At 42.6% G+C, this 23,049-nt stretch overlaps 1 protein-coding gene and 1 pseudogene across 7 annotated transcripts in view; one reads left to right on the top strand and one right to left on the bottom strand.

The window, feature by feature from the left end:
• Nucleotides 1-23,049, top strand: part of ADAL (adenosine deaminase like) — a 72,977-nt gene that overhangs the window by 24,268 nt on the left and 25,660 nt on the right. For 3 of the 7 annotated variants that reach the window (XM_064570557.1, XM_045900238.3, XM_064570558.1), the window contains exon 1: nucleotides 18,688-19,199. The exons of 1 other annotated variant lie outside the window; for it this stretch is intronic. In XM_064570557.1, coding sequence (XP_064426627.1) covers nucleotides 18,966-19,199 — 234 coding nt within the window. In that variant the 5' untranslated portion in view covers nucleotides 18,688-18,965. Of the gene's footprint in view, nucleotides 1-10,329; nucleotides 10,436-18,687; nucleotides 19,553-23,049 lie in introns of those variants that run through there. 3 more of the 7 variants (XM_045900236.3, XM_045900235.3, XM_045900237.3) reach the window with 2 other exon arrangements.
• Nucleotides 16,591-16,699, bottom strand: LOC123862544 (U5 spliceosomal RNA; annotated as a pseudogene).

Below are 23,049 nucleotides of genomic sequence, written 5' to 3'. Positions count from 1 at the left end.
AAATTCCAGTTAATATACAGTGTAAAATTAGTTTCAGGTATGCAGTATGGTATTTTAACACTTCCATCCATCACCTGGTGCTCATCGCTAGTGCACTCCTTAATCCCCATCACCTATTTCCCCCATCCCCCCCCACATACCTCTCCTCTGCTAACCCTTAGTTTGTACTCTATAGTTAAAAAAACTACTTTTTGCTTCACCACCTTGGCTTGTGGCTTCCATCCCAAAGGTCCCCTCATGGTTCAAGACGGCCACAGGAGTTGCACTAGAAGGCAGAAGGGGGAGGAGTAGCTCTTCCTGCTGAATCAACTCTCTTAAGCTTTCTTGCAGCAACCACCCTATATCCTTCCTCATTTACTGAAATGCAGTCAGAAGACCATATATAAGAGCAGCTGGGAAATGCAGTCTTTTATCCCTGGCAGCAATGTGTCCAAGTAAACATCAGGATCCTATTATTAAAGAATATACCTTAGAGTATGGAGCTGCTAATTTCTACCACAGTGATCTGCCCTGTCATTCTCCAGTGGGGCTTATCCCAGGATGTAACCATGGAGAACCCTGGGATTTGATTTCACTGGGGGGTTGGGACTTGATCGGACAAATGGTATGAAAGTGCTAAGGAGCAAGAGTCTAGAACTGCTTGAGAAAGTGACTAAAAGTATGAACCATGGATTCTAAACTAGTTTGGGGAGAATGATGAGGGCAGAAGGAGACCGAATCCTGGAGAGAAAGTAGAGATCTTCCTTTGCCATGGAAGAAAGATTCCTGCTGAAGAAATTGAGCAGGCAAGCTTGAACAATAGGTGATTGTGGTAGAGAGGGAGAAGTGAGGCTGTAGAGAGATGGGATGACAACACTCTGAAGCCCAAGTGAAGATCAGGAGTGACAAGAATCCACCAGACCTCTTTCCTGTTTCTCCCTCCTCCGCATCTATTTTCTACTTCAATGAGCATGCATTCAAACTGAGGGTGTACTGGACACATCCCATGCCCCACCTCACATCCGCTTGGCCCGTCTCTAACTCCAGCTATTTCTGCAACAGTCTGGTGTGACCCAATAGCATTGTGTCTCAACTCCAACAGCAATCTCTCACCCTCTGCCCCAGCACTTCTCTGACCTGCTGTGTGCTCACACATGCAAACCTAAAAGGGAAAGAAAGTTAATACCCTGAGGGGTAATCCTTGACCATGGAGAAAGGATCTGGTAGATAAATGCTCCCTCTGCTCTCCTTCAGAATGGAAAATTCTGAGGTACATTCTTTTTGGCTTTCCAAAGGGTCCTAGCAGGGCTGAGCCCTGGATGCTCATAACAGTGACCAGCTTGATAACACGTATTTTTTATTGTGTTAACATATAAAATTTACCATTTTAACAATTTTACAGTGTAAAATTCAGGAGCATCTAGTACATTCCATTATGCAACAATAACCACTATCTAGCTCCAGAACACTCTCATCACCCCAAAAAGAAACTCCATACCTAGTAAGCCATCACTCTCCACTCCTCCCTGCCCCAACTCCTGCCAACCACTGATCTGTTTTCTGTCTCTATGAAGCTGCCTATTTTGGATATTTCATGTAAATGGAATCACATAATATGTACCCTTTCCTAGCTGGATTACTTTATTTAGCATATGTTTTTGAGATTCATCCATGTTGAAGCATGAATCAATACTTATTTTTTATGGCTGAATAATATTGGATATGGATATACCACATTTTGTTTATCTGTTCATCAGTTGATGTACATTTAGGTTGTTTCTGCCTTTTGGCTATTGTGAATAGTGCTGCTATGGATGGTAACCCTTTTTTTTTTTTTTAAGATTTTATTTTATTTGAGAGAGAGAGAGCACAAGAGGGGGGAGCGGGAGAGGGAGAAGCAGACTCCCTGCTGAGCAGGGAGCTCGATGCGGGACTCAATCCCAGGACTCCAGGATCATGACCTGAGCCGAAGGCAGTTGCTTAACCAACTGAGCCACCCAGGCGCCCGGTAACCCATTTTTATACTGGCTTTTCCTCCTTCCCAGTCAGTGTGGGAGACTGAATGATGTGGGAAGAATCTGGAAGCTGTGAGGCCATTCCAATAGTCCAGGGGGAAAGGGGCACCTTGGAGATCTGGACTAAGGCAACAGGGACAGAAAGAAGGGGCTACCTGTTAGAGACATGCAGAATTAGAACCGACTGGATTTGGTGACTGTGAGAGAGACAGGACCTTGGTAGAAAGGGGAGGGAAATGAGAATGATATTAGAATTTTAACTTAAAAGCAACGTTTTAAATTGCTGCCCTTTTTAGAGCCCAAACATTTGATAATTTTGAAAGTTAGCATATAAATAATTACTATGTTACTAAATCCCACATAAGTCCAACCACCTGTGGGGACAAGTATTTCTGGGTTCCTAAAAGCAGCGCCACCCTTATAGTTTGCAGAGCCCCTGAGCAAATATTTTTTGCAGGGTCCTTATCTAAATAAAAATTGGAATCACCCAAAGTCAGCATGTCAACACCATTCTGGCAGCTCAGTCTTGCAGGATCCCTCAAGGAAATATCACATTGGCCAATTGGAGTAATCTGTTCACCAGGCCATCTTCCAGAAACCTGATCCTGGCCACAGTGCCCAGGGACAACCCCATAGATGTGAGTCCTAGAGCTCCTCAGGGCATTTGGTTAACCCCATGTTGGAGAGGGAAAGGTATGGAGAGTTAGAGTGCCTGAAAGAGTCAAAAACAGAGTTTGGGGCCCATATGGGACCAGGTCCAAGCTGGACAACACTGCCATCAATCACCAGAGAGGGATTTAGAAAACTTTGATGAAAGCTCTCCAAAGTGCAGGGCCCTCTCACTTGCCCAGGTCTGAGGGTGGTAGAACCCAGAATGATCTGGGATTAATGTGAACTTTAGGAAGCAGAATAGGAGATGGAAACCAACATTTGTTTTGAGTGTGTCCTACTTGCCAAGTACCATACAAAACACCTGCTTCATTTGATCTTTATACACCTTGTGAGGTAGGTACTATCAAACTCATTTTACAGATGAGAAAACTGTGTCCCAAAGAGATTATGTGATTTCCCTCACGTCATCCAGTGGTGAATCCAGGTTCTAAACTGTGTTCCCTTCCTATACACCCTGTGCCTGCCCAGAAGGGTCTTGCCTTTTCCACTTCTACTAAAAGGGCATGTACTATTTCTCTACAAAGAGTATGTCATTCTGATCTTTTCTTTACTTGCTGAATATTCTCTAGTTGACTGTGTACATTCCACACTGAGTTTCTGTGACTGGGTTTTAGCCATGGCCTGAAGCCCCCTCTGGTCTTTTGAACAAAGAGATAAGGAGAACCCTTCCTTGGTTTGCATTCAATAATTCCATAGCACCTAAAACCCTGTTGCAGGACCTAGGACTCCACCTGTGCCTGGAAATTCCCTGCCTGTTCTGGGAAGGTTCAACTCACATGTGGAATGAGTTCAAGCAACTTCCTGAAAAACAGTTTAAACCAGAGGAAGAGTCATCTCTAGGTGATAGATGATAGAAGGTTTATTCAGAACCTGACAGGAAATCAGGTTAAGATCATTCTGCATCAGTTTGTGGTGATGTAAATGATTATTCCAGTTTGGATTGTCATTGGCTGGGACAGACTTTGGGCAAAAATCATTAAGGCAAGCTATGGCTGTTCTCTAACTTTGGCTGACAAAATCCTGTACCAAGGCAATGGGCCAGGCCGAAATTTAAGGACGACTACGTGGCTTAGCTATTCTACTTTCACCAGAAGCCCTGAATGAGAGATGGCTTCATCTCTTGAGAAGTGTTGACTTGGGTCAGGTAAGAGTTTTGCTGCTTACAGAGATCTTGGTCTCCTTCTCTTGTGCCTCCATCTTTTTTCGCAGCCCATTATTTATGACCCCATAAATAACTACAAATGAATCAATAAAATGGAGTTTCTGTGAAGGCAGAAACTCAAGATTTACATTAGAGAGAGGAAAATGGGAGGCCCCATTTCCTTGTAAATATAGCATCAATATGTTCTCAAAAAGAGAACATTTGGACAGTTTTTAAGAATGAGCCAATGTGTCCCGTGATTTGAACAAAACCTCAGGACTGGGGCAGATGAAGTGCTGAGTGTAACCATTAATCTAAGTTCCAAAATTCAAAACAGTGGCTGTTTCCGTCAGCCCTAGCCCAGAGAATTATTCACAGTCCCTTGAAAATGACACTTATTCTCTCAAGAAGGGGTAAGGAAGATGCCTCCCAGAGGGTGTAATAGGTCTAATATCAGGATAGACATCGTTTCTTCCTTGGGGGTAGTTATCCCAGGATCTGGAAGTCAGTGCCTACTCTCAACTTTTGACCTATAGCAAATAAGTCTATAGATATGAAACCAGGAGCTAAAAGCAGTCTGGTTTCTAAGGAACTTGATAGAACAGTAGCAACATTTCTGGATGAGAGAATGACTTCCAGGTTAACTCACCCTCTAGCACTAGTCCCAAAACTTGGCCATCCAAGTTACAATACAGGGACTGGGCACCTGGGGCAGCTAACTTTATTACATCAGCCCCAGGGAAATGCCATACATTTCCATCATAGTGTCATGCTTGGTTGTTTGATCTGGACAAAAGGACAATGATTTCCCTTGATGGCGTGTGTTCAGCTGCTGCAACAGAAACCAATGACTGGGTTATTTGACTTTATCGTGGCATGAAATCATGGGCCTGTAAAAGAAGTAGAGACAGTGAAGGGTTATGTAAGGTTTAGGTCTCAAAGTCAACAGAAATGGGTTTCAGGTTGCTGGGCTGACAATGCATGGAGGGAGTTTTGGCATTCCAGGGGCAGGGCTGATGCTGACTGTATGGCCAGTCCGACCAGCAGTGCATTCTCAGAGGTACTTCCCTTGATGCCAACTTGACTATTCCAGTTTGGGTCTGTAAAATGTCAAAGGCATTTTGTCATGGTGGTTGTTCTTACAAGGCAGATTAGTGCAGTGGTGTGGGATTCAGTCCAAGCCTTGGAGCTATCTTGAGACTGGATTACTATGGGATTCTCAAACCTGAGTTTGAATCCTGTCCCTATGATTAGCCTGTGTCCATGAATACATTATATCCCTTCCCTAAGCCTCAGTTTCCTCATCTTCAAAGGGGACATGTTAATAGTACCTCTTTACAGGGTTGTGAGGATTACAGGAGATAATTCTTGAAAGCGCTTGGCTCACTTCTGGGCACAGTCAGTGCTCAATAAACAGAAGCAATTATGACTATTTAAAAAGCCTATGTCTGCTCAAGTTGGGCCCTTCTCTTTTCTTGCCTTCCTTATTTTTGCTGAAAGAGCCCCTGTCTACAGAGATTGACCAGTCGGTAATGTACTTCACTGCCCAATAGTCCATTTCATTCCATTTCTGGGTAGTTTGGCCACCGTCCTAGTGTAGTTACCTATGGTGATTACCTCAGCAATTGACTCAGACTTTTTGGTAATGAAGAAGGCAGGACTATGGGTTGTTGACAACTTATTTGATATAATAAATAAGGGTGAAGGTGTTTGTTGAGTAACCACAGGCGGGGTCCAGCATCTGGAAATATCTGAGCCTTGCAAGGGACTCAAGTTACCAAGGTTTTCTGCAGAATGCAGAACAACGATGATAACTTATGTTCTCTAGATTTTTCAAATTCACCTGTCACTTGACTGAGTGAATGTCCCTGACGTCAGGGAGTGGAAATATGTTACTTGTTAAAAAAAATTATTTATTGTCATGTATGGGGCACCTGAGTGGCTCAGTCAGTTAAGTGTCTGCCTTCAGCTCGGGTCATGATCTCAGGGTCCTGGGATCGAGTCCTGCATCAGGCTCCCTGCTTGGCAGGAAGCCTGCTTCTCCCTCTCCCACTCCCCCTGCTTGTGCTCCCTCTCTCGCTGTCTCTCTCTCTGTCAAAGAAATAAATAAAATCTTTTAAAAAATTACTTATCACCATGTAAATGCAACACAGAGGATCAAGTTAACAAAAATAATGTGTGTCTTTAAATTTGAAAATTGGCTTTTCTATCTCCTCCCCATTAAAACTAACACCTTTAATTTATAGATTGGGCCTAAAAACTCACTTGTGTCCCATTAAATCCCATCTTAGCCCTGGGGAAATTGATCTATGTATACCATATTGACATACTCAACACATTTGAAACAAAATTCATTCCCCCCTTTAAACTTCCTCTCTTTCCCAACTACACATTTCTTTCAATAGAGTTACCATTTTAATCTCCAAACCTAGAGTTCTCAGTGGGATCTCTGATTCTTCCACCACCTTTTCCTGTTGTCAGGAGCCACTTGGTCATGTTGCCACATCATGGTCAAGTAGACTGGCTAAGAATCTGGGCTCCATCATTAGACCCATCCTGGTGTGATGCCTGGCTTTACCACATTCAGCTGTGTGGCATGAGGCCTGTTAATCTTACTTTACTTCCATTTTCTCATCTTTAAAATAGGAAAAGTAATAGTTAATTCTTCATAGAGTTGCTGTGATAATTAAATGAGATAATGTTCAGCACAGTGCCAGCATATAGTAAGTACTTGTTCTGCTACTAGTTTTATTATTTTTTTAAAGATTTTATTTATTTGACAGAGAGAGAGACAGCGAGAGAGGGAACACAAGCAGGGGGAGTGGGAGAGGGAGAAGCAGGCTTCCCGCCGAGCAGGGAGTCCGATGCGGGGCTCGATCCCAGGACCCTGGGATCATGACCTGAGCCGAAGGCAGACGCTTAACGACTGAGCCACCCAGGCGCCCCTACTTTTATTATTATTGCAAATAGTCCAGAATGTGTTCCTTCCTCTCTATTTTTATTGTAACTGCTCTATTTTAAGCTCTTATCACTTTGGCCTGGGTTACAGATATTGATGTCTTATTTTACTCTGCTTCCAGATTTCCCTCTCCTCCCTGTCCTGTAGGGCTCTGCCAGAGTTGTCTTCCTTAAATACCACATAGCTCTCCAGCTCAGAATCCACTTCCTAATACCAATACCTATGGCTTCCAATCCAACTTCTCTGGGAAGCTTCCAAGGCCCTCAAGAATTCACCCTGCTCAGCGTCTGTCCAGGTGTAGAGTAGTAACTGAAGGCATAAACTCTGGGGCTCCACCATTGCCTGACTGTGTAACCTAAGGTAACTGTGTCATTTTAGTCATTTCAAAGTGTAAACTCCCTGTTCAGGCTATTTCTTCACTCTCAAGACCTCTCTCTCCCTGATTTCTTTCCAAGATGGCTTCTGAGTGTAGGGGGAGCTTACATATCCTCATAGGAGCAGGGCACAGAACTTTGGCTCCCCTCTGATTTTGGATATCCTGTGTCTGGTCCTGCTGTGTCCTATGTTGGTTTTCTGAGGTTCAGATGGTCCCACCTTGCTCTCCAAAGCTCATGCTGGACCCCTCCTTTCCTCCACTGAAATCCATGGTCCTTCCCCTGCAGCTTCACATAGCCTGACCCCAGGCCTCTGCCAGTCTGCTGGATATTTCAGTACGTTTGTGTTGTGCTGGTTTAAAGGAGCTTCTGCTTTCATTAAATACCACACACCAGCTATGGGAAATGATGGTGCTATTTCAGACCTTCATACTCCTTAGCAATTTCTAAACTACCTATGGCCCCATATTGCTCTGGTGCCATGTTGAATATGGAGTTTCTCTGAGAGGTTTATGATTTTTCCCAGGCCTTGCCTTGAGAACTGAGAAGAAACTCCCTGCATTGGGAGTTGCCTAAGTCCATCTAGATGATTCTACCATCCTTGATTCCTCCTCTCCTCTGTTTTGACCCCAAGGTAGAGTTGGGAGAGTGGGAAGATAACTCATACCTCAAGTCTTGCCATACTCTCTCCTTCTTTTCTCTCCCTTCCAGGACCAAAAGTTTTTCATCTCCCTTTCCATCTAGAAGGTCCTTCTCTTATGTCATATTTTCTTATTTTGTACTCCAGCCTCATGGCCTAGTGTTAAGGGCTAAATGACCTAAGGGAACCAAATAGGAATCAACAAGCAGGGATAATATGTTGGAAGGTATTCCAAAGTCATGCTGTCTCAACTGTGTATCTCAACTGTACCTGAAAAGACTTGCTTCTTGCCTCTGTTCAACCATACTCTATCCATCCTTTCCATGCAAGGCATTTATTTCACATTATCCTTGAGGCATTCTTTCTCTACTCCTTCCCACTCCAGTCAAAACCCATTTTTTCAAGAATATCTATGTAGATCTCTCAAACTCTTTATCTGATTTCTCTAAGATATTCTGTTTCTGAGCATTACATTGTCCATACTAATTGTTCTCCAATTGTTTCATGGGAATTAATTTTTTTTTAATTGTAAGCTTCTTGGGGGAGAAGAGACCATGTGTCACCCCATAAGACCTAGCACAGTATTAAATAAATAGTCATTAAATATTGGACTGACTGGTTAAACACTAGTGACAAACTACTCAGGGGAGGTCATCACGACTACCCCTCTCCACTTTTGTCATATCCTGGGCTAACATTTATTGAGTCCTTAGTGTACACCTCACACCATGCTAATATGCTCTATTTACATTGTCTTATAAAATTCTTTCATCAACTTATGATGTGAGTACCATTATTATACCAATTATACCCATTTTATAGATATGGGAACTGAGGTTTAAAAAAGTTAAGCAATTACCTAAGGTCACATGATAGTAAGGAGCAAAATCAGAATTCAAACCCAAGTCTGTCTGATTCCAATCCCACAAACTTAAACTATACAACTGCCATTGGTTAGTTGTCCAGCATGAACTTTTGTCACAGTTCTGTCTAGTTACTTCTTCAGGATGAGTGAACATTAATTCATGTTGCCAATGACTACACGTTTGCTGTCCTCCTCAGGTTTATATTTTACTTCCCTTCTATCTTGAGTAGCAGAATTTTGTTCTTCACTTGTGTGCTCTTTTTTCCTCAGGTCTTCCCAGATCTGATTTTGCAGACCATATTTCTTCTCTTGTAAAAAAAAAATGGTATGAATAATATAATATGGGACACCTGGCTGGCTCAGTTGGTAGAACATGCAACTCTTGATCTCAGGACTCTGGGATTCCAAGGCCCTCAAGAATTCACCCTGCTCAGCGTCTGTCCAGGTGTAGAGTAGTAACTGGGCATAAAGCTTACTTTTTTAAAAAAAGGAAAATATTATTATATCTCTTAATTTCATCATCTTAGTAACCTTAGGGACTTGACGTTATTCTTATCAGATGTAGGCAAGAGAAGACAATCACTTATCAAAGAGGAATTCAGGGGTGCCTGGGTGGCTCAGTCGGTTAAGCGGCTGCCTTCGGCTCAGGTCATGATCCCTGGGTCCTGGGATTGAGTCCCGCATTGGGCTCCCTGCTCGGTAGGGAGACTGCTTCTCCCTCTCCCTCTGCCTGCCTCTCTGCCTACTTGTACTCTCTCTCTCTAATAAATAAATAAAAATCTTTAAAATAAAAAAAAAGAGGAATTCATCAGCTGAGAAATTGTCATGTAGACACCAGCTGAATAAGACATGCACAAGAACTATGAACAACTTGATTTTATCCCCCTGAGATTAACTTTCTTTGTGGTGGTGAAAGGAATTTTTATTCAGAACTTGTAAAAAGGCAAACTGCAACCATAGCATGGTTGGCAAGTCTTAGAAAATGTTTAAATATAACAGATTTTGCTTTTTAAAATATTTCTATAATGAGCATATATGTCTTATACAATAAATGACAATAAGTGTTTTAAAATGAACTGTTGGCTAACACATAGCAGGATAGAGAGCCACAGGCTATACTGTGTTCTAGCTGAATCGACACTAGCATGAGTCCAGGTGATTAGCTCAAACCAAAAGTGGCCATAGGTGAGTCTTAACCCAAACTGAAAAATTCAAAGTATATTGGGCTAGAGGGTAAGTTGCAGGTACAAGTCACTACCGAGTGGATCTTCTTAATAGTTAAAATGTGGTTAATATACTGATCTTCTACAAAATAATATAAAAAATTCACTATCTCTGTGATTACTTGTCTTTTTTACTACCCACCAGATGTGTGAGTGGGAGATGGAGGAAGTAGTAGGACTAAGAATGGGGTTCCTGAAAGCAGCTGTGTATAATCACAGCTGTGTTCTAAAGGCTCTGGGTGATTCTTTCTGAGTTTATGACCAAGGGCACAGGCTTGCATGACAGGAGTTTGTGGGGTTTTTTGTGTGTCATTGTATTATTCTTCACTGATGCTTCTCTATTCTTCCCCAGGAAGCCAGTGGCATAAGATTTATTATATTGAAAGGGTATGAGAAATTACTGGCTCTAAGAAGTTAAACACCCACAATGAGAGATCCTTGTTCAGTTTCAGTGTTTATAGTTTCAGGTGCTGAGAATACAGTGATGAATAAGATACTACCCCTGTCCTCAAGGAGTTAAATCTGCAGTGAGAAGACAGACTAGAAAACAGATTACAAGATAATATGGTAAGTGCAATATGGAGGATATTTACAAGGTGAATTGCAATACAGAAGGGTAACCCAACCCAGCCTGAAAGGGTAGGGGTATTAGAATCATGGAATGCTTTTCAAAGATAAGCTTTGAGCAGCGCTTGGGTGGTACAGTCAGTTAAACATTCCACTCTGGGTTTCAGCTCAGGTCATGATTTCAGAGTCATGGGATCAAGCCCCACTTCCGGCCCCGTGCTCAGTGTGGAGTCTGTTTGAGACTTTTTCCCTCTCCCTCTGCCCCTGCCTTCCACTCGTGCTCTCTCTCTCTCTCAAATAAACAAATAAATCTTTAAAAAAAAAGAAAAAGATAAGCTTTGAAAGTCAAGTAGGAGTTGTATACACAAGGTTAAGAGTAAGGTAAGAGCAGCATCAAGAGTCCCACAGGGAGAAAACTGTAAGTAAAGGAATGGAGGTACTTGGGGACCTAGGTATAGTTCCATATAACTGGGATCTCAAGTAAGAGCAGAAGGTATAGCAGGGGATGAGGCTTGTGACATAGGGAATATCAGAGTCTGGCTTTATGAAAAATTTACTAATGGAGAATTACACAGTATGCATAGTAAATATTAATAGAGAAAGAAGTTAAAATCAGAAAAAAAAACAAGACAGTGGATCTAAATGAAAGTGGCTCTGAGATGGGCTCTGGGAGCCAGGAGCAGCCAGGCATGGGCCATCTCACAGAGGATTTGCCCCTCTTATTCTTCAAGCTTCTTGTGTTTCCAGTTCAGCCATTTTTATTTGCCAGTCCCATTCCTATGTTTGGTATGGTTATTTACAGAAGGCAAAGGGAAAAGTGAATTAATGTAGAGGATGAGGAGAGAGGTTATAAAATAAATATTTGAGGAAGTGACTCTCCATTTGGATGTCTAACTGACATCGCAAAGTTAACATATCCAACCTGAACTCCTGATTTACCCCCGCCGACCGCCCCCACAAATTTGCACTGCCTCTTGGTGATGGCAACTCCAACTTTCCAGTTCCTTAGGACTGAAGTCTTAGAGCCCATCCTTCATTCCTCCCTTTTCATCATATTCCATACCCAGTCCATTAGGTAATTTTGTTAGCTCTTCCTTCAGAATATACACCCAGTCCCACCATTTTTCACCATTCCAGTTGAATTCACATCATCTTTTATCTTTATTACTCCAACAGCTTTCCAAGTCTCCCCGCTCTTACTCTTGACCTCCTACAAGCTATTCCTCTTACAGTGTTCAAATAGACCCTTTAAAAATGTGAGTCAAATAGGGGCCCCTGGGTGGCTCAGTCGGTTGGGTACCTGACTCTTGATTTCGGCCCAGGTCATGATCTCAGGGTCCTGAAATCGAGCCCCATGTTGGGCTCTGTGCTTGGCAGGGAGTCTGCCTGAGATTCTCTCCCTCTGCACCTCCCTTCCCTTCTGCCCCTCCCCCATTCATATGCTCTATCTTAAAAAAAAAAAAGTGAGTCAAATAGTATCACCCAAAACCCTACACAACTCTCTTTTTCACCCAGATCAAAGCTAAGTTCTTACAGTGAATTTCTTTAGCAGTTTTGCTCTGGCTAGTCCCTCTGCCTAAAATACTTTTTCCTTAATAATCTTCTTAGCTAACTCTATTACCTTCTCAAATTTCATGGCTCCGTGAGAGTGACCCTGTTCCACCCTTTTTGGTTATTTTAACCTTTTACCCCTAACCCCATGCACTCCTGATACTCCTTATCCTTTTTCTTTTTCCACAGTCCTTATCACTTCTAATATAATATGTAATGTATTTATTATATTTGTTGTTTAGTTTCTTGTCTCCCCCTGCTAGGCTGCAAATTCCATAAGGGATTATTTGGTTCACTGATCTATCCTGCTTAGAACACTAAATATTGAATGGATGAATGAATGAATGAGTTGTTATGGTCAATTGAAAGCTCCACTTTACATTATGCAAATTTCTCATTGTTAACCTATTTCAGAAGCTATTACTGAGAAACAGAGGAGTGAGTCACATGCATCTTAATTCTAGGGACTGAATGAAAAAAGGAAAACAAAAGTATTGCTATGACTTGATCCTGAGGAGAGGGAAGAATTTATTTTCTTATTGCCCTGAAGTTTTAAATGAATTAAGTTATCAGATTTTTAAAAAAATTTTGTTTACATGTATGTGTCCTTTCAGGCCTTTCCTACACCTGAGATTATAAACATTATAAACATACTCTTTTATACTTGTTATCATGCTCATATAATTTAGTTTGGCTTTGTTTTTTAAGTTTAAGTTTGGTCTTTACTCCATCTGGAATTTATGATTGTGATTTGTGAGAAGTCGGGAGCTGACATCACTTTTCACAAATGATTAGCCAAGTAGTCCCAAATCATACATATACTTAAGAGTCCAGCCATTCATCACGGGTCTGAATGTGACCTTACTATACAGTCTATTCTTTTTTTTTTTTTTTTAAGATTTTATTTATTAACTTGACAGAGAGAGAGAAAGAGCACAAGCAGGCAGAGTGGCAGGCAGAGAGAGAGGAGAAGCAGGCTCCCCACTTAGCAGAGAGCCCAATATGGGGCTCAATCCCAGGACCCTGGAATCATGAACTGAGTTGAAGGCAGACACTTAACCAACTGAGCCACCCAGGCATCCCTATACAGGGATTCTTTGTTCCTTCTATCTATTTGTCTATTCTGGCACCAATATCAAAGTAATTACTATGACTTTGCAATATATTTTGATTTTCTGGGGATAATCTCTGATCTTAACATTACAACTCACTATTTATTACTAATTTTAGCCTGAATCAAACATATATCCATCCTTCATGTTACATAATTGAACATTTACCATGTGTTGTGCCCTGGAAATAAAAATTGTTGTCTGGCGGCCCCTGGGTGGCTCAGTTAGGCATCCGATTCCTGATTTCGGCTCAGGTCATGGTCTCAGGGTTGTGAAATCAAGTCCCACGTTGGGCTCCATGCTGAGTGTGGAGCTTGCTTAAAATTCTCTCTCTCCCTCTCCTTCTGCCTCTCCTGCCCTCCCCCCAAAAAATTGTTGGCTGAACTCAATTGTCCAAATTTAAATTCAGTGGATTGAGGTCTAAACTGCCTTTTCAGTTGAGCTCTTTGGGAGAAAGGTGATGGCAAAGTTGGTTTTTTCCTCTTAAGTATTGCTTAAGTTGCTGGTATATCCATACATAAGGAAGATCTGCTTTACTAACTTTTTCTGAAATAGTAAAAGTCTACATAGGAATCAGATGTTGAGAGGCTCTAATGAAAAGCCTAAAAATGTGGACAAAGGCTAGGGAATGAGAAAAGCATAATGTAGTATAATATCCTAAATTTACAACTTATTTTCTAGCTTTAGACTGCCATTTAGGTGGCAAATGACTTTTTGCATAAATATTAGGGCAAGGTTTTTCCTCTCCCTGTATTAAACTTTGTTACACACCAAGTCATGCCCAGCGAAGCATCACCACATCCTAGTAAGATCCTGTGTGTATCTGCTCATGAGCACATTTAATTGCATGTTCCTACATCCTCAGATTAGCCTTTTGGCAAAGTTAGCTCACTTCATTTGCAAAGGATATGGGATAACCATGGTCCATTGTTGAACAAAAGGGCATGAAGATCAGCTGGAAATTGCAATCAGGGAGAAGGTTTGAGTGTAATCTATAAAGCTAGGAGTAACACCAGGGAGCCTACCACGTTTACCCAGGTTAAAACAGTTGAATTTTAAAAACTCTTAAATAGGAGGTCTTTAAAACTTTAATACTCCCCCCACACACTAATTAAATGAATTTTGACATCCATTTGTGCATGGTATGTACAATAGTAATATGCAAATATAATTTATTTGAGTATCAAATTGGACCTCCAACCAACAAGTATTTATTAAGCATCTACTATGTTGGGGATAGCGAAGTGAACTAGATAGACCCAGTTCCTTCCCCTAGTCAAGGAACTGCCCCTTCCCAACCAAGTGCTTTATGTCATTGACCAAGAAAGATAAGTGAACAGTCTTTAAACTGTGGAATGACGGGGCGCCTGGGTGGCTCAGATGGTTAAACATCTGCCTTCGGCTCAGGTCATGATCCCAGGGTCCTGGGATCGAGTCCCACATCGGGCTCCCTGCTCCTTGGGAACCTGCTTCTCTCTCTCTCCCTCTCTGTCTCTCATGAATAAATAAATAAAATCTTTAAAAAATAAAAATAAAAAAAATAAACTGTGGAATGACAGAAATCTTTTGTTTACGTAATTATTGACATCCAAGGAAATCTCAGTCTCCTCTGAGGCGGATTATAAATTTCATAATTTCTGCTCTACATATTTTTCTTCTCTCTTTAAACATCAAGTCCAAACATGATCAGCGAGGACTCATGACCTTCCTTGCCAGTCTAACGCTATTTTATATCCCCTTCATTACTCCAGTCAAAAAGCTGTTTAGTTTTAATGTCACACTAGACATTATTGGATGGTCCCTATGATTTTTTTTTTTAAAGGTTTTATTATTTATTTGACAGAGACAGCGAGAGAGGGAACACAAGCAGGGGGAGTGGGAGAGGGAGAAGCAGGCTTCCCGCCGAGCAGGGAGCCCGATGTGGGGCTCAATCCCAGGACCCTGGGATCATGACCTGAGCCGAAGGCAGTTGCTTAACCAACTGAGCCACCCAGGCGCCCCTGGATGGCCCCTATGATTAAGAACTCACCTTAGTGACTAGTTCTCTTATTCACCAGATTCTCCAAAGAGCACAGGCGTCTCTCCCACAGGAAAAGAGTAGTTGGCTACATTTGGGGCTGTCATATGAGAGTGTTTTCCAAAAGATGTCATGTGAGATGGGCCCCAGAGTAGGCATGAGTTGTTAAGATTGGGTTTGGGATTACAAATGCATAGAGAATAAACCAGGACTTCAAGGTCTGAGAGCATAGAAAGAGAAGACCAAACAATGCCTGGGCACTACTGGAACATTATTGTTCCATGTCAACTTCCTAACATCACTAAGGAGGGTTAAATTTGCAGAAAGATAAAAAATGGACAGTTGGTGGTAAAATCCAGAAAGCACACAAAGAAGTGACAGCACTGGCCTTTGAAGAACATATCCTAGAAGAGTTGTTCTTAACTTTGTTTTCATATCCTCAGTGGTATGATACACTGTTTTTGAGACCCTGACAGAGTAGAGATTCAAAATAAGAAATTGTCTTCCTTCCTTAACTAGTTTTTCTGGTCTAAAAAGAAGTACAATCACTAAATGAGGTAAAAGTCTTTCATTAACTCTCATAACTGCACCAGGCTCCATACCAGAATTTTAGAACAAAAATATTCCGGTGAGTTGGAGAAGCAAAAATCATTGTCCAACTTCAGTTCTCAATCTGGTCCACATCTCTAATTATGAAACTGGAATCCAGCACTAGTCCATACTGAGTGCTGCTCCAAAGGCACAGAGTAAATGCTGCTGACAAAACTTGTAAGTGTTCTAATGAGTAGAGCTTGAGAAGTGAATAATTCCTTAACTGAGTATGATGCATGTATAGGGTTAAAGGTGGAGGGCATGCTTAATCTGGTAATCACTTACAGAAAATGTGGGTAATTTCTCTGGAGAGAACAAGCCCAACTACTCATAATGCACCACACTAGGCAGTACTCAAGAGAAGAGGCACCACTGCACTACCAATTTAGGTCTGGCACACATCCACGTTCTCTTGACAATCCCCGCCCCCACCCCCGCCTTTTCTCTCCCCCCACCAAAGCTAATGAGATAATAATGGTTGATGGCACCATCTGAGAGGTAGCATAATGGAAGGTATAACCTGGGCTTTTAAGTCATTTCTAGGTTAGAATTCTAGAACTAACTACTACATAGCTGAGAACACTCATTTCATCAACATCCAGCTTTGATCCTTCCTGCAAGTTGGAGGTAGTCTGTGGTGAATTTAGAAACAAGAAATACAGAGCAGCCTTTCCACCTTCTGATCATATTCCTCCCAGTTATTTAGTATCCGGCCCACCCATAGCCTTGCCAGATGCCTAGGTGTTAAGCCCTTTGTTTCCCAGGGTTTATTCATGTCCATATCTGATAAGGTAACTGGGTTCATTTCAGATTTCAGACATGAAGCATGAGGTCAAACCATGTTTCTTCAGCTATAGTCAACCTTATATTCTTTTTTAAAAGAAGCTTCATAGAAATAAGGCCTCAAAAATTGGCTAAAAACTCAATATCTTTCCATGGAAATCTTTGGTAAAAAGCAAAAGATTTATGTACTCTGAAGAGAAATCAGAGTTATCAACCTTGTATTCTTACCAAGGATCTGTGTTAAATTTTTTCAAAGCCCGAGAATGGGAAATTTTTCAATTGACTTAGGCTAAAGATCTGGTAACTCAATAAATGGATAAACTTAGATGAGGAAAACCAAAAAACTAGACACACAGGGATCCAAAGGCTCCCCAATTCCTACTCTAGGACTGTATAACCATTCTCTTCAGATAATCATGTTTTATTTTTGTATCATCTCTCTGAATGTTGGTATGTTTTAACAACCTCCTTCACTTTCTGCACTGGATAGTAGTGCTAATGAGAAGAAAAAGCAGAAGGAAGGAGTAGTAATGTCTATAACTACAGTCAAATCCTATTGTGGAAACCTTTATTGTTTACGTTAGGGGGTCCTCAATATATCAAAAGTTCAGTCCTACTGTCCAGCACTTAAGGAAGAAAGGTCTAACGTCACTGTATAGGGATTGAAGTAGGTGCCAAAGGAAAAGCAGTTCCCACCACCTCCAAGGAGCAGGAGCTGCTGCTCTTCAGGAAGGAGGATGCTGGTATGATTGTGTAACATTAATGGCCATGGCACATATGTTGTGTCAATCTGGTACTCAGAGCTCAATCCTGTAGTCAAATCAATTACAGTAACTCCAGGAACTGAGGAAGAATGAATCCAGACCCCTCCAACAAGCAGAAGCTTCCCATTGAGCACATGAGCTGTGTGTGAGTACCTTGGAGTAATGGGAGGCTGGATGACTACTGATTCCCAGAGGAATCCACAAGAGATTGATTTTAGAAAGAGTACAGAGCTCAGTGGCTCCTCAGAAGCACCCAGACCTCCAGCAATAAGGACTCCCCCTTGCCAGCTGCAGGCACTGTGTGAATGCCGACCTTCAGGTACTTCCCCCTCCACTGGGATACTGACCCAAGCCATTGTCCCCACATGTAGGAAATGCCAGTCACTTAGTACAGGTTCTGCCACACTTCGACCCCCATACACAAACAAGTATTTCTGATTCTCAAAGGACACTTCTGTTGTTGAATGCCGCCAACATGACAACGTGGAATCTTCTGGGCCGGCCTTTGTTATTGTCACATTTAGGTCCTCAGTGCTATTATCCTTACTCTTAGAGACACGAAGTTGGAGAATCCCCAAGGCTGGAGTTACTGGGGACAGTCTTCCTCCCAGAACCAAAACCTCGGTATCTGAAAGTCTTGTCATGGTGTGATAAAGGCGTCCATCCCACTGGGTTCCAGTCCCACAACTGTATATTTGGTTGCCTTTCCATTCAAAGTCACAATATCTTGAGAGCAAGTGAAACTTACTCACTCGGCAATGCCGTCCCTCTTGCTCTCCAAATCCTCCTGCACTAAGAATAATGCTTGGGCTCAAAAGGACAGAGGCATGCCCATATCTCTTAAGGTTTGGGCCCTTGCTGTCATTAGTGACTACAGTGGCAGGGAAGACGCCTGATGGAGAAGCAGGATCTATTCGAGGAAACGCCTCTGAGGGTGGAAACACCAGAGTTTGGGAGAGAGTGTCTCCTCTAGAAGCGGCCAGAATGAAATAGTGGGCGCACTTCAAATGCCACTCCTCAAACTCATCAAAAGGTTCAAGATTCTCCATGCGCTGGCATTCTTCCGAGGGGAGAAAGCAGCGATAGAATTCATTCATGTCCACAGCACAGCAGGCAGTCCAGCCAGCCTGAAGGAAGCGGTGCTGCTGGGCCTCCACGTCGGGAAAGCAGTCTAGGCCGTGCAGGGGAGAACTGAGCTGCCGAAAATGCTGCTGCATGACCTGGCCAAAGGCGTCATGCGGCCTCATCTGCTCGTAGATCACGAAAAGGGCATCAGGAAAACGCCGGGCTGCCCAGGCGATGAGGGCCGCGGCATCACTCGGCTCAAGGTAGGTCAGCACGGCCTCTGCCAGGAGCAGAGTGGGCGCGGCCGCGTTAAGGCCGGCGGCGGCCAGGGCCTGGTCCAATCGCGGGAGCTGCCGCAGGTCCAGGCCTAGGAGGCGGTAGTCCACACTCTCAAAGCACATCGCTGACGCAGGGTCCCCACTCTGGAAAGGCCCGGTTAACGCGCGCAGCTCCGGCGTATCTTGAATCCTCTCCGCTTTGCGCCGGACGACGTCCAGAAAATCTACTTCCCAGACTGCAGCACCGGCCAGCCAGCCCGCAGCTTTCAAGCGAAAATACAGCGAATCTGAACCCGCTCCCAACGACACGATCTGGGCGCGAGGAGCGCCGGGGGCCGCGCACGTCCGTTCCAGAAAGGCACGCACGCAATGCCCCACGGCGCGTGCGCGGACGTAGTAGCCGCGGTGGATGAGCGGCGCGCGCCGCGCGGTCCCCGGAACGAGCAACGCGGTGAAGGGGTCGTGCACGTACCCGTGCGCGGCCAGGGAACTCTTGCTGAGGGCGCTGCTGTCGTTGGTGCTCTGTACTGCCCCCGCCCGACGCTCGCGGCTCCGCGGGCCCATGGCCGGGGTGAGGGAGAGGAGCGGCGGTCCGTCACCGGGGTGAGCCCTCTTTCGTTCTGCAGTACCCACCTCGGGGATTTCTGTACGGAAAAAGCACCCCTCTTCCGTGACTCCCCTTCCGCGTGTGTGAGCATCACTTCCGCAAAGAGGGCACCTCACCAATCAGAATTGAGGAGGGTGTAGCTTGTGCTAAAGTTCGACTGTGATTGACTTTTTTTGCATTTTCTGGGACTGCGTTTTCGCGGAAGACTGACCCCCTACGGCTTATTGTGGGCACGTGGACTGTGTCAGGGAAGCTCCGGTTGTCCCTTTTCTACAAGCCTTTCCGTCTGAAGGGAGAATTTCGCTAAGTCCTCATAGTTGACTCAGCTGTTAACAGAAATCTTTAAGGGGTGAGTGTGTGGGGACTGACAACCAGACCTCCTTGGACTGCAGGGTCAGCATTGAGTAATCCGGTGGGGCAAAGTAGGGTTAGAACCACTGACGTTGGTTTGTGGGCAAGGAGAAGAAGGGGTCGTTTCCCAGATGCTAACTACTAGTACTTACTCATTTATTTAATGCTTTCATAGTTTAAAAAGAGATCCCATTTAAATCTGAAAACAAGTCATTGAGGCCAGGTGCAAAATGAAACTTTCACAGAGGTTGTGATTCGCCCGATAAATGTTTCCCCACAGATACATACTATGAGTTCCCTTGTATTCCGGGCTCTGTGCAAAGCTGACAATAAGTAAAACACTCAGCCTCTGTTTCTCGGTTATAAAATGACATTCCCCTCCACTTCGAAAAGTCTGTGATTCTAGGGTAGTGTTGAATATATCCACGGAAGAGGGAAATCACAGAAGAGAGGTGATTATTCCCTCTGATACGGTCTGAGTCTTGTCGGGGGTTTAAAATAACCATTAAGTTTCTGAGTTGGGTGTTTGGAAGTCATCACCGGTAGGAAACTGCTTCCAGAGATATTTAGGAGATTTATCATTTATGGATTGGAATTTGGTTACTAACTGCAGGGGCTGAGGTGGAGAAGGAAATCAGTATGACTGTAAGTATGATTACTTTGAAGCAGTCTAGGAGAATGATTAAGAGCAGGAGTTTAGGAGTCTAGCCCATTTGGATTTGGATACTGGAACTCAGAGGTTTGAGTCAGGATAAAGGTTTGATAACTGAAAAGTGTCTTTAGATTTGGTGTTGAAGAGCTCTTAATGACTTCACGGAGAGCAATTTCTGTGGAGCAGTAAGGGCAGAATTCATGTTTCAGTGAATGGGAGAAAGTAAATGGAGGCAGCCAGTCTAAATTATGCCTTCAAGGAGCTTAGCTTAGAATGAAAGGAGAGACAGGGCAGTAAAGAGGAATATGGGATACAAGAAAGGCTTTTGTTTGTTTGCTTTTAGGTGGAAGCAAATAATGTACATGCATATTGGTTCCCTGAGGGAAATTAGCCAATGGAGAGAGAGGTTGAAGGAACAGAAAATTGAGATGATTAACTGGTGGAGTAAAGACTTGAAATAGCTAGGAGGGAATGGGATCTAGGGCACATATTAGTGTTGAGGACAGAAGAATGAATCCTTTTTCTCTGACTTAATGAGAGAAGAAAGTATACAGATAAAGGTAAGTTTAGGTGTAAGTGAGGGCAGAGAGAAATAAAATTCTTGCCCGATGGCTTCTGTTATCTCTGTAACACTGGCAGCTGGGTTGTCAGTTCAGTGTGAGGTGATTGGGTCTAGTGGCGTGTTGAGGTGTTTGGAATTGCCTCTGATGGGAATGGCCTTGGATCTTCACGTCTAAAATGAGAGGAGTAAGTGCTGCTTTCTGAGATGTCTCAGAGCTGATTGAGGGCCAAGGAAGAAGAAAAACAAAAAGAATTGTAGGACCTTTAAAAATATATATAGTGCTGTAGAAGTGAATATTTAATGACAAGTAAAATTTAGGTGATATGTTGTTAGAAATACTACTTTTTTTGATAAAGAACAGATTAAGAAAACTGATTCAGGAAGAAAGAGAATGGAGCAAAATTTGTGATTTGGGTACCATAGGATTGTTTTCTGATTATTATTTTTTAATCTGTTTATTCTTAGGTAAAATGAGGATAATAATATCTCATGGGTTGTTGTGAGGATTAAGTAGAATAACCATCTAAGAAACTTAGCACAGTGCCTGGATCATGATAAGTGCTTAATAAAAAAAAGAGTAACACATGTCTTTATTATTCTGAGTTCCCTTTTCTTTTTGGGGCATGAAAAAAATTCTCTGGGAGACAGGAGACTTGGTTCTGGCCCTGCTCTAACTTGATGAAATACAGTACAAATGTCAAAGATCTTATCTCAATGTGTTGCCTTTCCGCTCCTCACTCCCACCATAGCTTCTTCCCACCCACACCAAACTTAGCCCAGGAAGGTAGAATTTGGCACGGCATGGTTTTGTTGATGGTAGTATCTTAGGCATGGATCAGTGAAACAACAGTTTTTTAAATGTGTAAAAATAGTGCTTTTTGGTGGATCTCAAATTTCCAGAGGTTAATATTGTAGCCAGTGGGTCAGTAAATTTACTCACAGCTAGCTAAAGGTCAGTCTGGAGGGAGGTTTGAATGTAGCACAAAATAAGATCAGGACCCTAGAGTGGGATTGAAAATATATTTAAAAAGCTAGCCACTTGTCAGATTTATTATCAGCCTGCTATGAAAAATGTCCTTTTAGGCTGTCATTCTATTGTCTAAACATAAAAGTTCTTCCTCTCACAATTCATAATAATAAAATTGTTTTGCAGTTTTTTTTTAAGATTTTATTTAATTATTTGAGAGAGAGGGAGCAGAAGCAGGGGTGGCAGGGAGAGGGAGAGGTAGAAGCAGACTCCCCACTGAGCAGGGAGCCTGACGCAGGGCTCTATCCCAGGACCCTGGGATCATGACCAGAGCTTAAGGCAGACACTTAACTGACTGAGCCACTTGGGCACCCCTGTTTTGCAAGTTTTTAAAATTATTTAATTATTTTATAAATAATTAATTTATTATTTATATTAAATTATTAAGTAAATTATATAAATTTATTGGGTTTTTTTTAAAGATTTTATTTATATATCTGAGACAGAGAGGATGAGAGAGACAGAGAGCACATGAGAGGGGGGAAGGTCAGAGGGAGAAGCAGGCTCCCTGCCGAGCAGGGAGCCCAATGCGGGACTCGATCCAGAGACTCCAGGATCATGACCTGAGCCGAAGGCAGTCGCTTAACCAACTGAGCCACCCAGGCGCCCAAATTTATTGATTATTTAACATTTAATTTATTAAACTTATTTCAGAAAGCAATCAAGTATTACATGCTTGTTGTAAAATCTTCAAATTGCAGAAAAATATGTAAGGTAAGTAAAAGTAGAATTCTCTCCCCTGACCTTTGCCACTTCCAGCCCGTAATTATAAATAAATAAAATATGCTTTGTTCATAAATGCCGTCTTTCTAAGCAATATATTTTGTTACTTTTTGGAAGTAACACTATATCATAGAAGTCTTTCGCTATAGTCATAGATATTCAGTTGGATTGAGATATAATTAATTTAGCCAGTAGCCTACTGATGGACATTTAGGTTGTTTCCAATTTTTTGCTATTATATGTTATAAGAAATGTATTTGGGGCGCCTGGGTGGCTCAGTCGGTTAAGCGACTGCCTTCGGCTCAGGTCATGATCCTGGAGTCCCGGGATCGAGTCCCGCATTGGGCTCCCTGCTCAGCGGGGGGTCTGCTTCTCCCTCTGACCCTCCTCCCTCTCATGCTCTCTGTCTCTCATTCTCTCTCTCGCAAATAAATAAATAAAATCTTTAAAAAAAAAAAAGAAATGTATTTGTGCATATCCTATAAGATTAGGATAAATTCTTAGAAGTAGAATTATTTGGTCAGAAAATAA

The sequence above is a fragment of the Mirounga angustirostris genome, unplaced genomic scaffold, assembly GCF_029215605.1.
Source record: "Mirounga angustirostris isolate CCGP_5_RB_7025 unplaced genomic scaffold, mMirAng1.0.hap1 SCAF_9, whole genome shotgun sequence".
Classification (NCBI taxonomy): domain Eukaryota; kingdom Metazoa; phylum Chordata; class Mammalia; order Carnivora; family Phocidae; genus Mirounga; species Mirounga angustirostris.
Note: the sequence above shows the minus strand (reverse complement) of the source record. Positions and strands in the feature narration are given on the sequence as shown.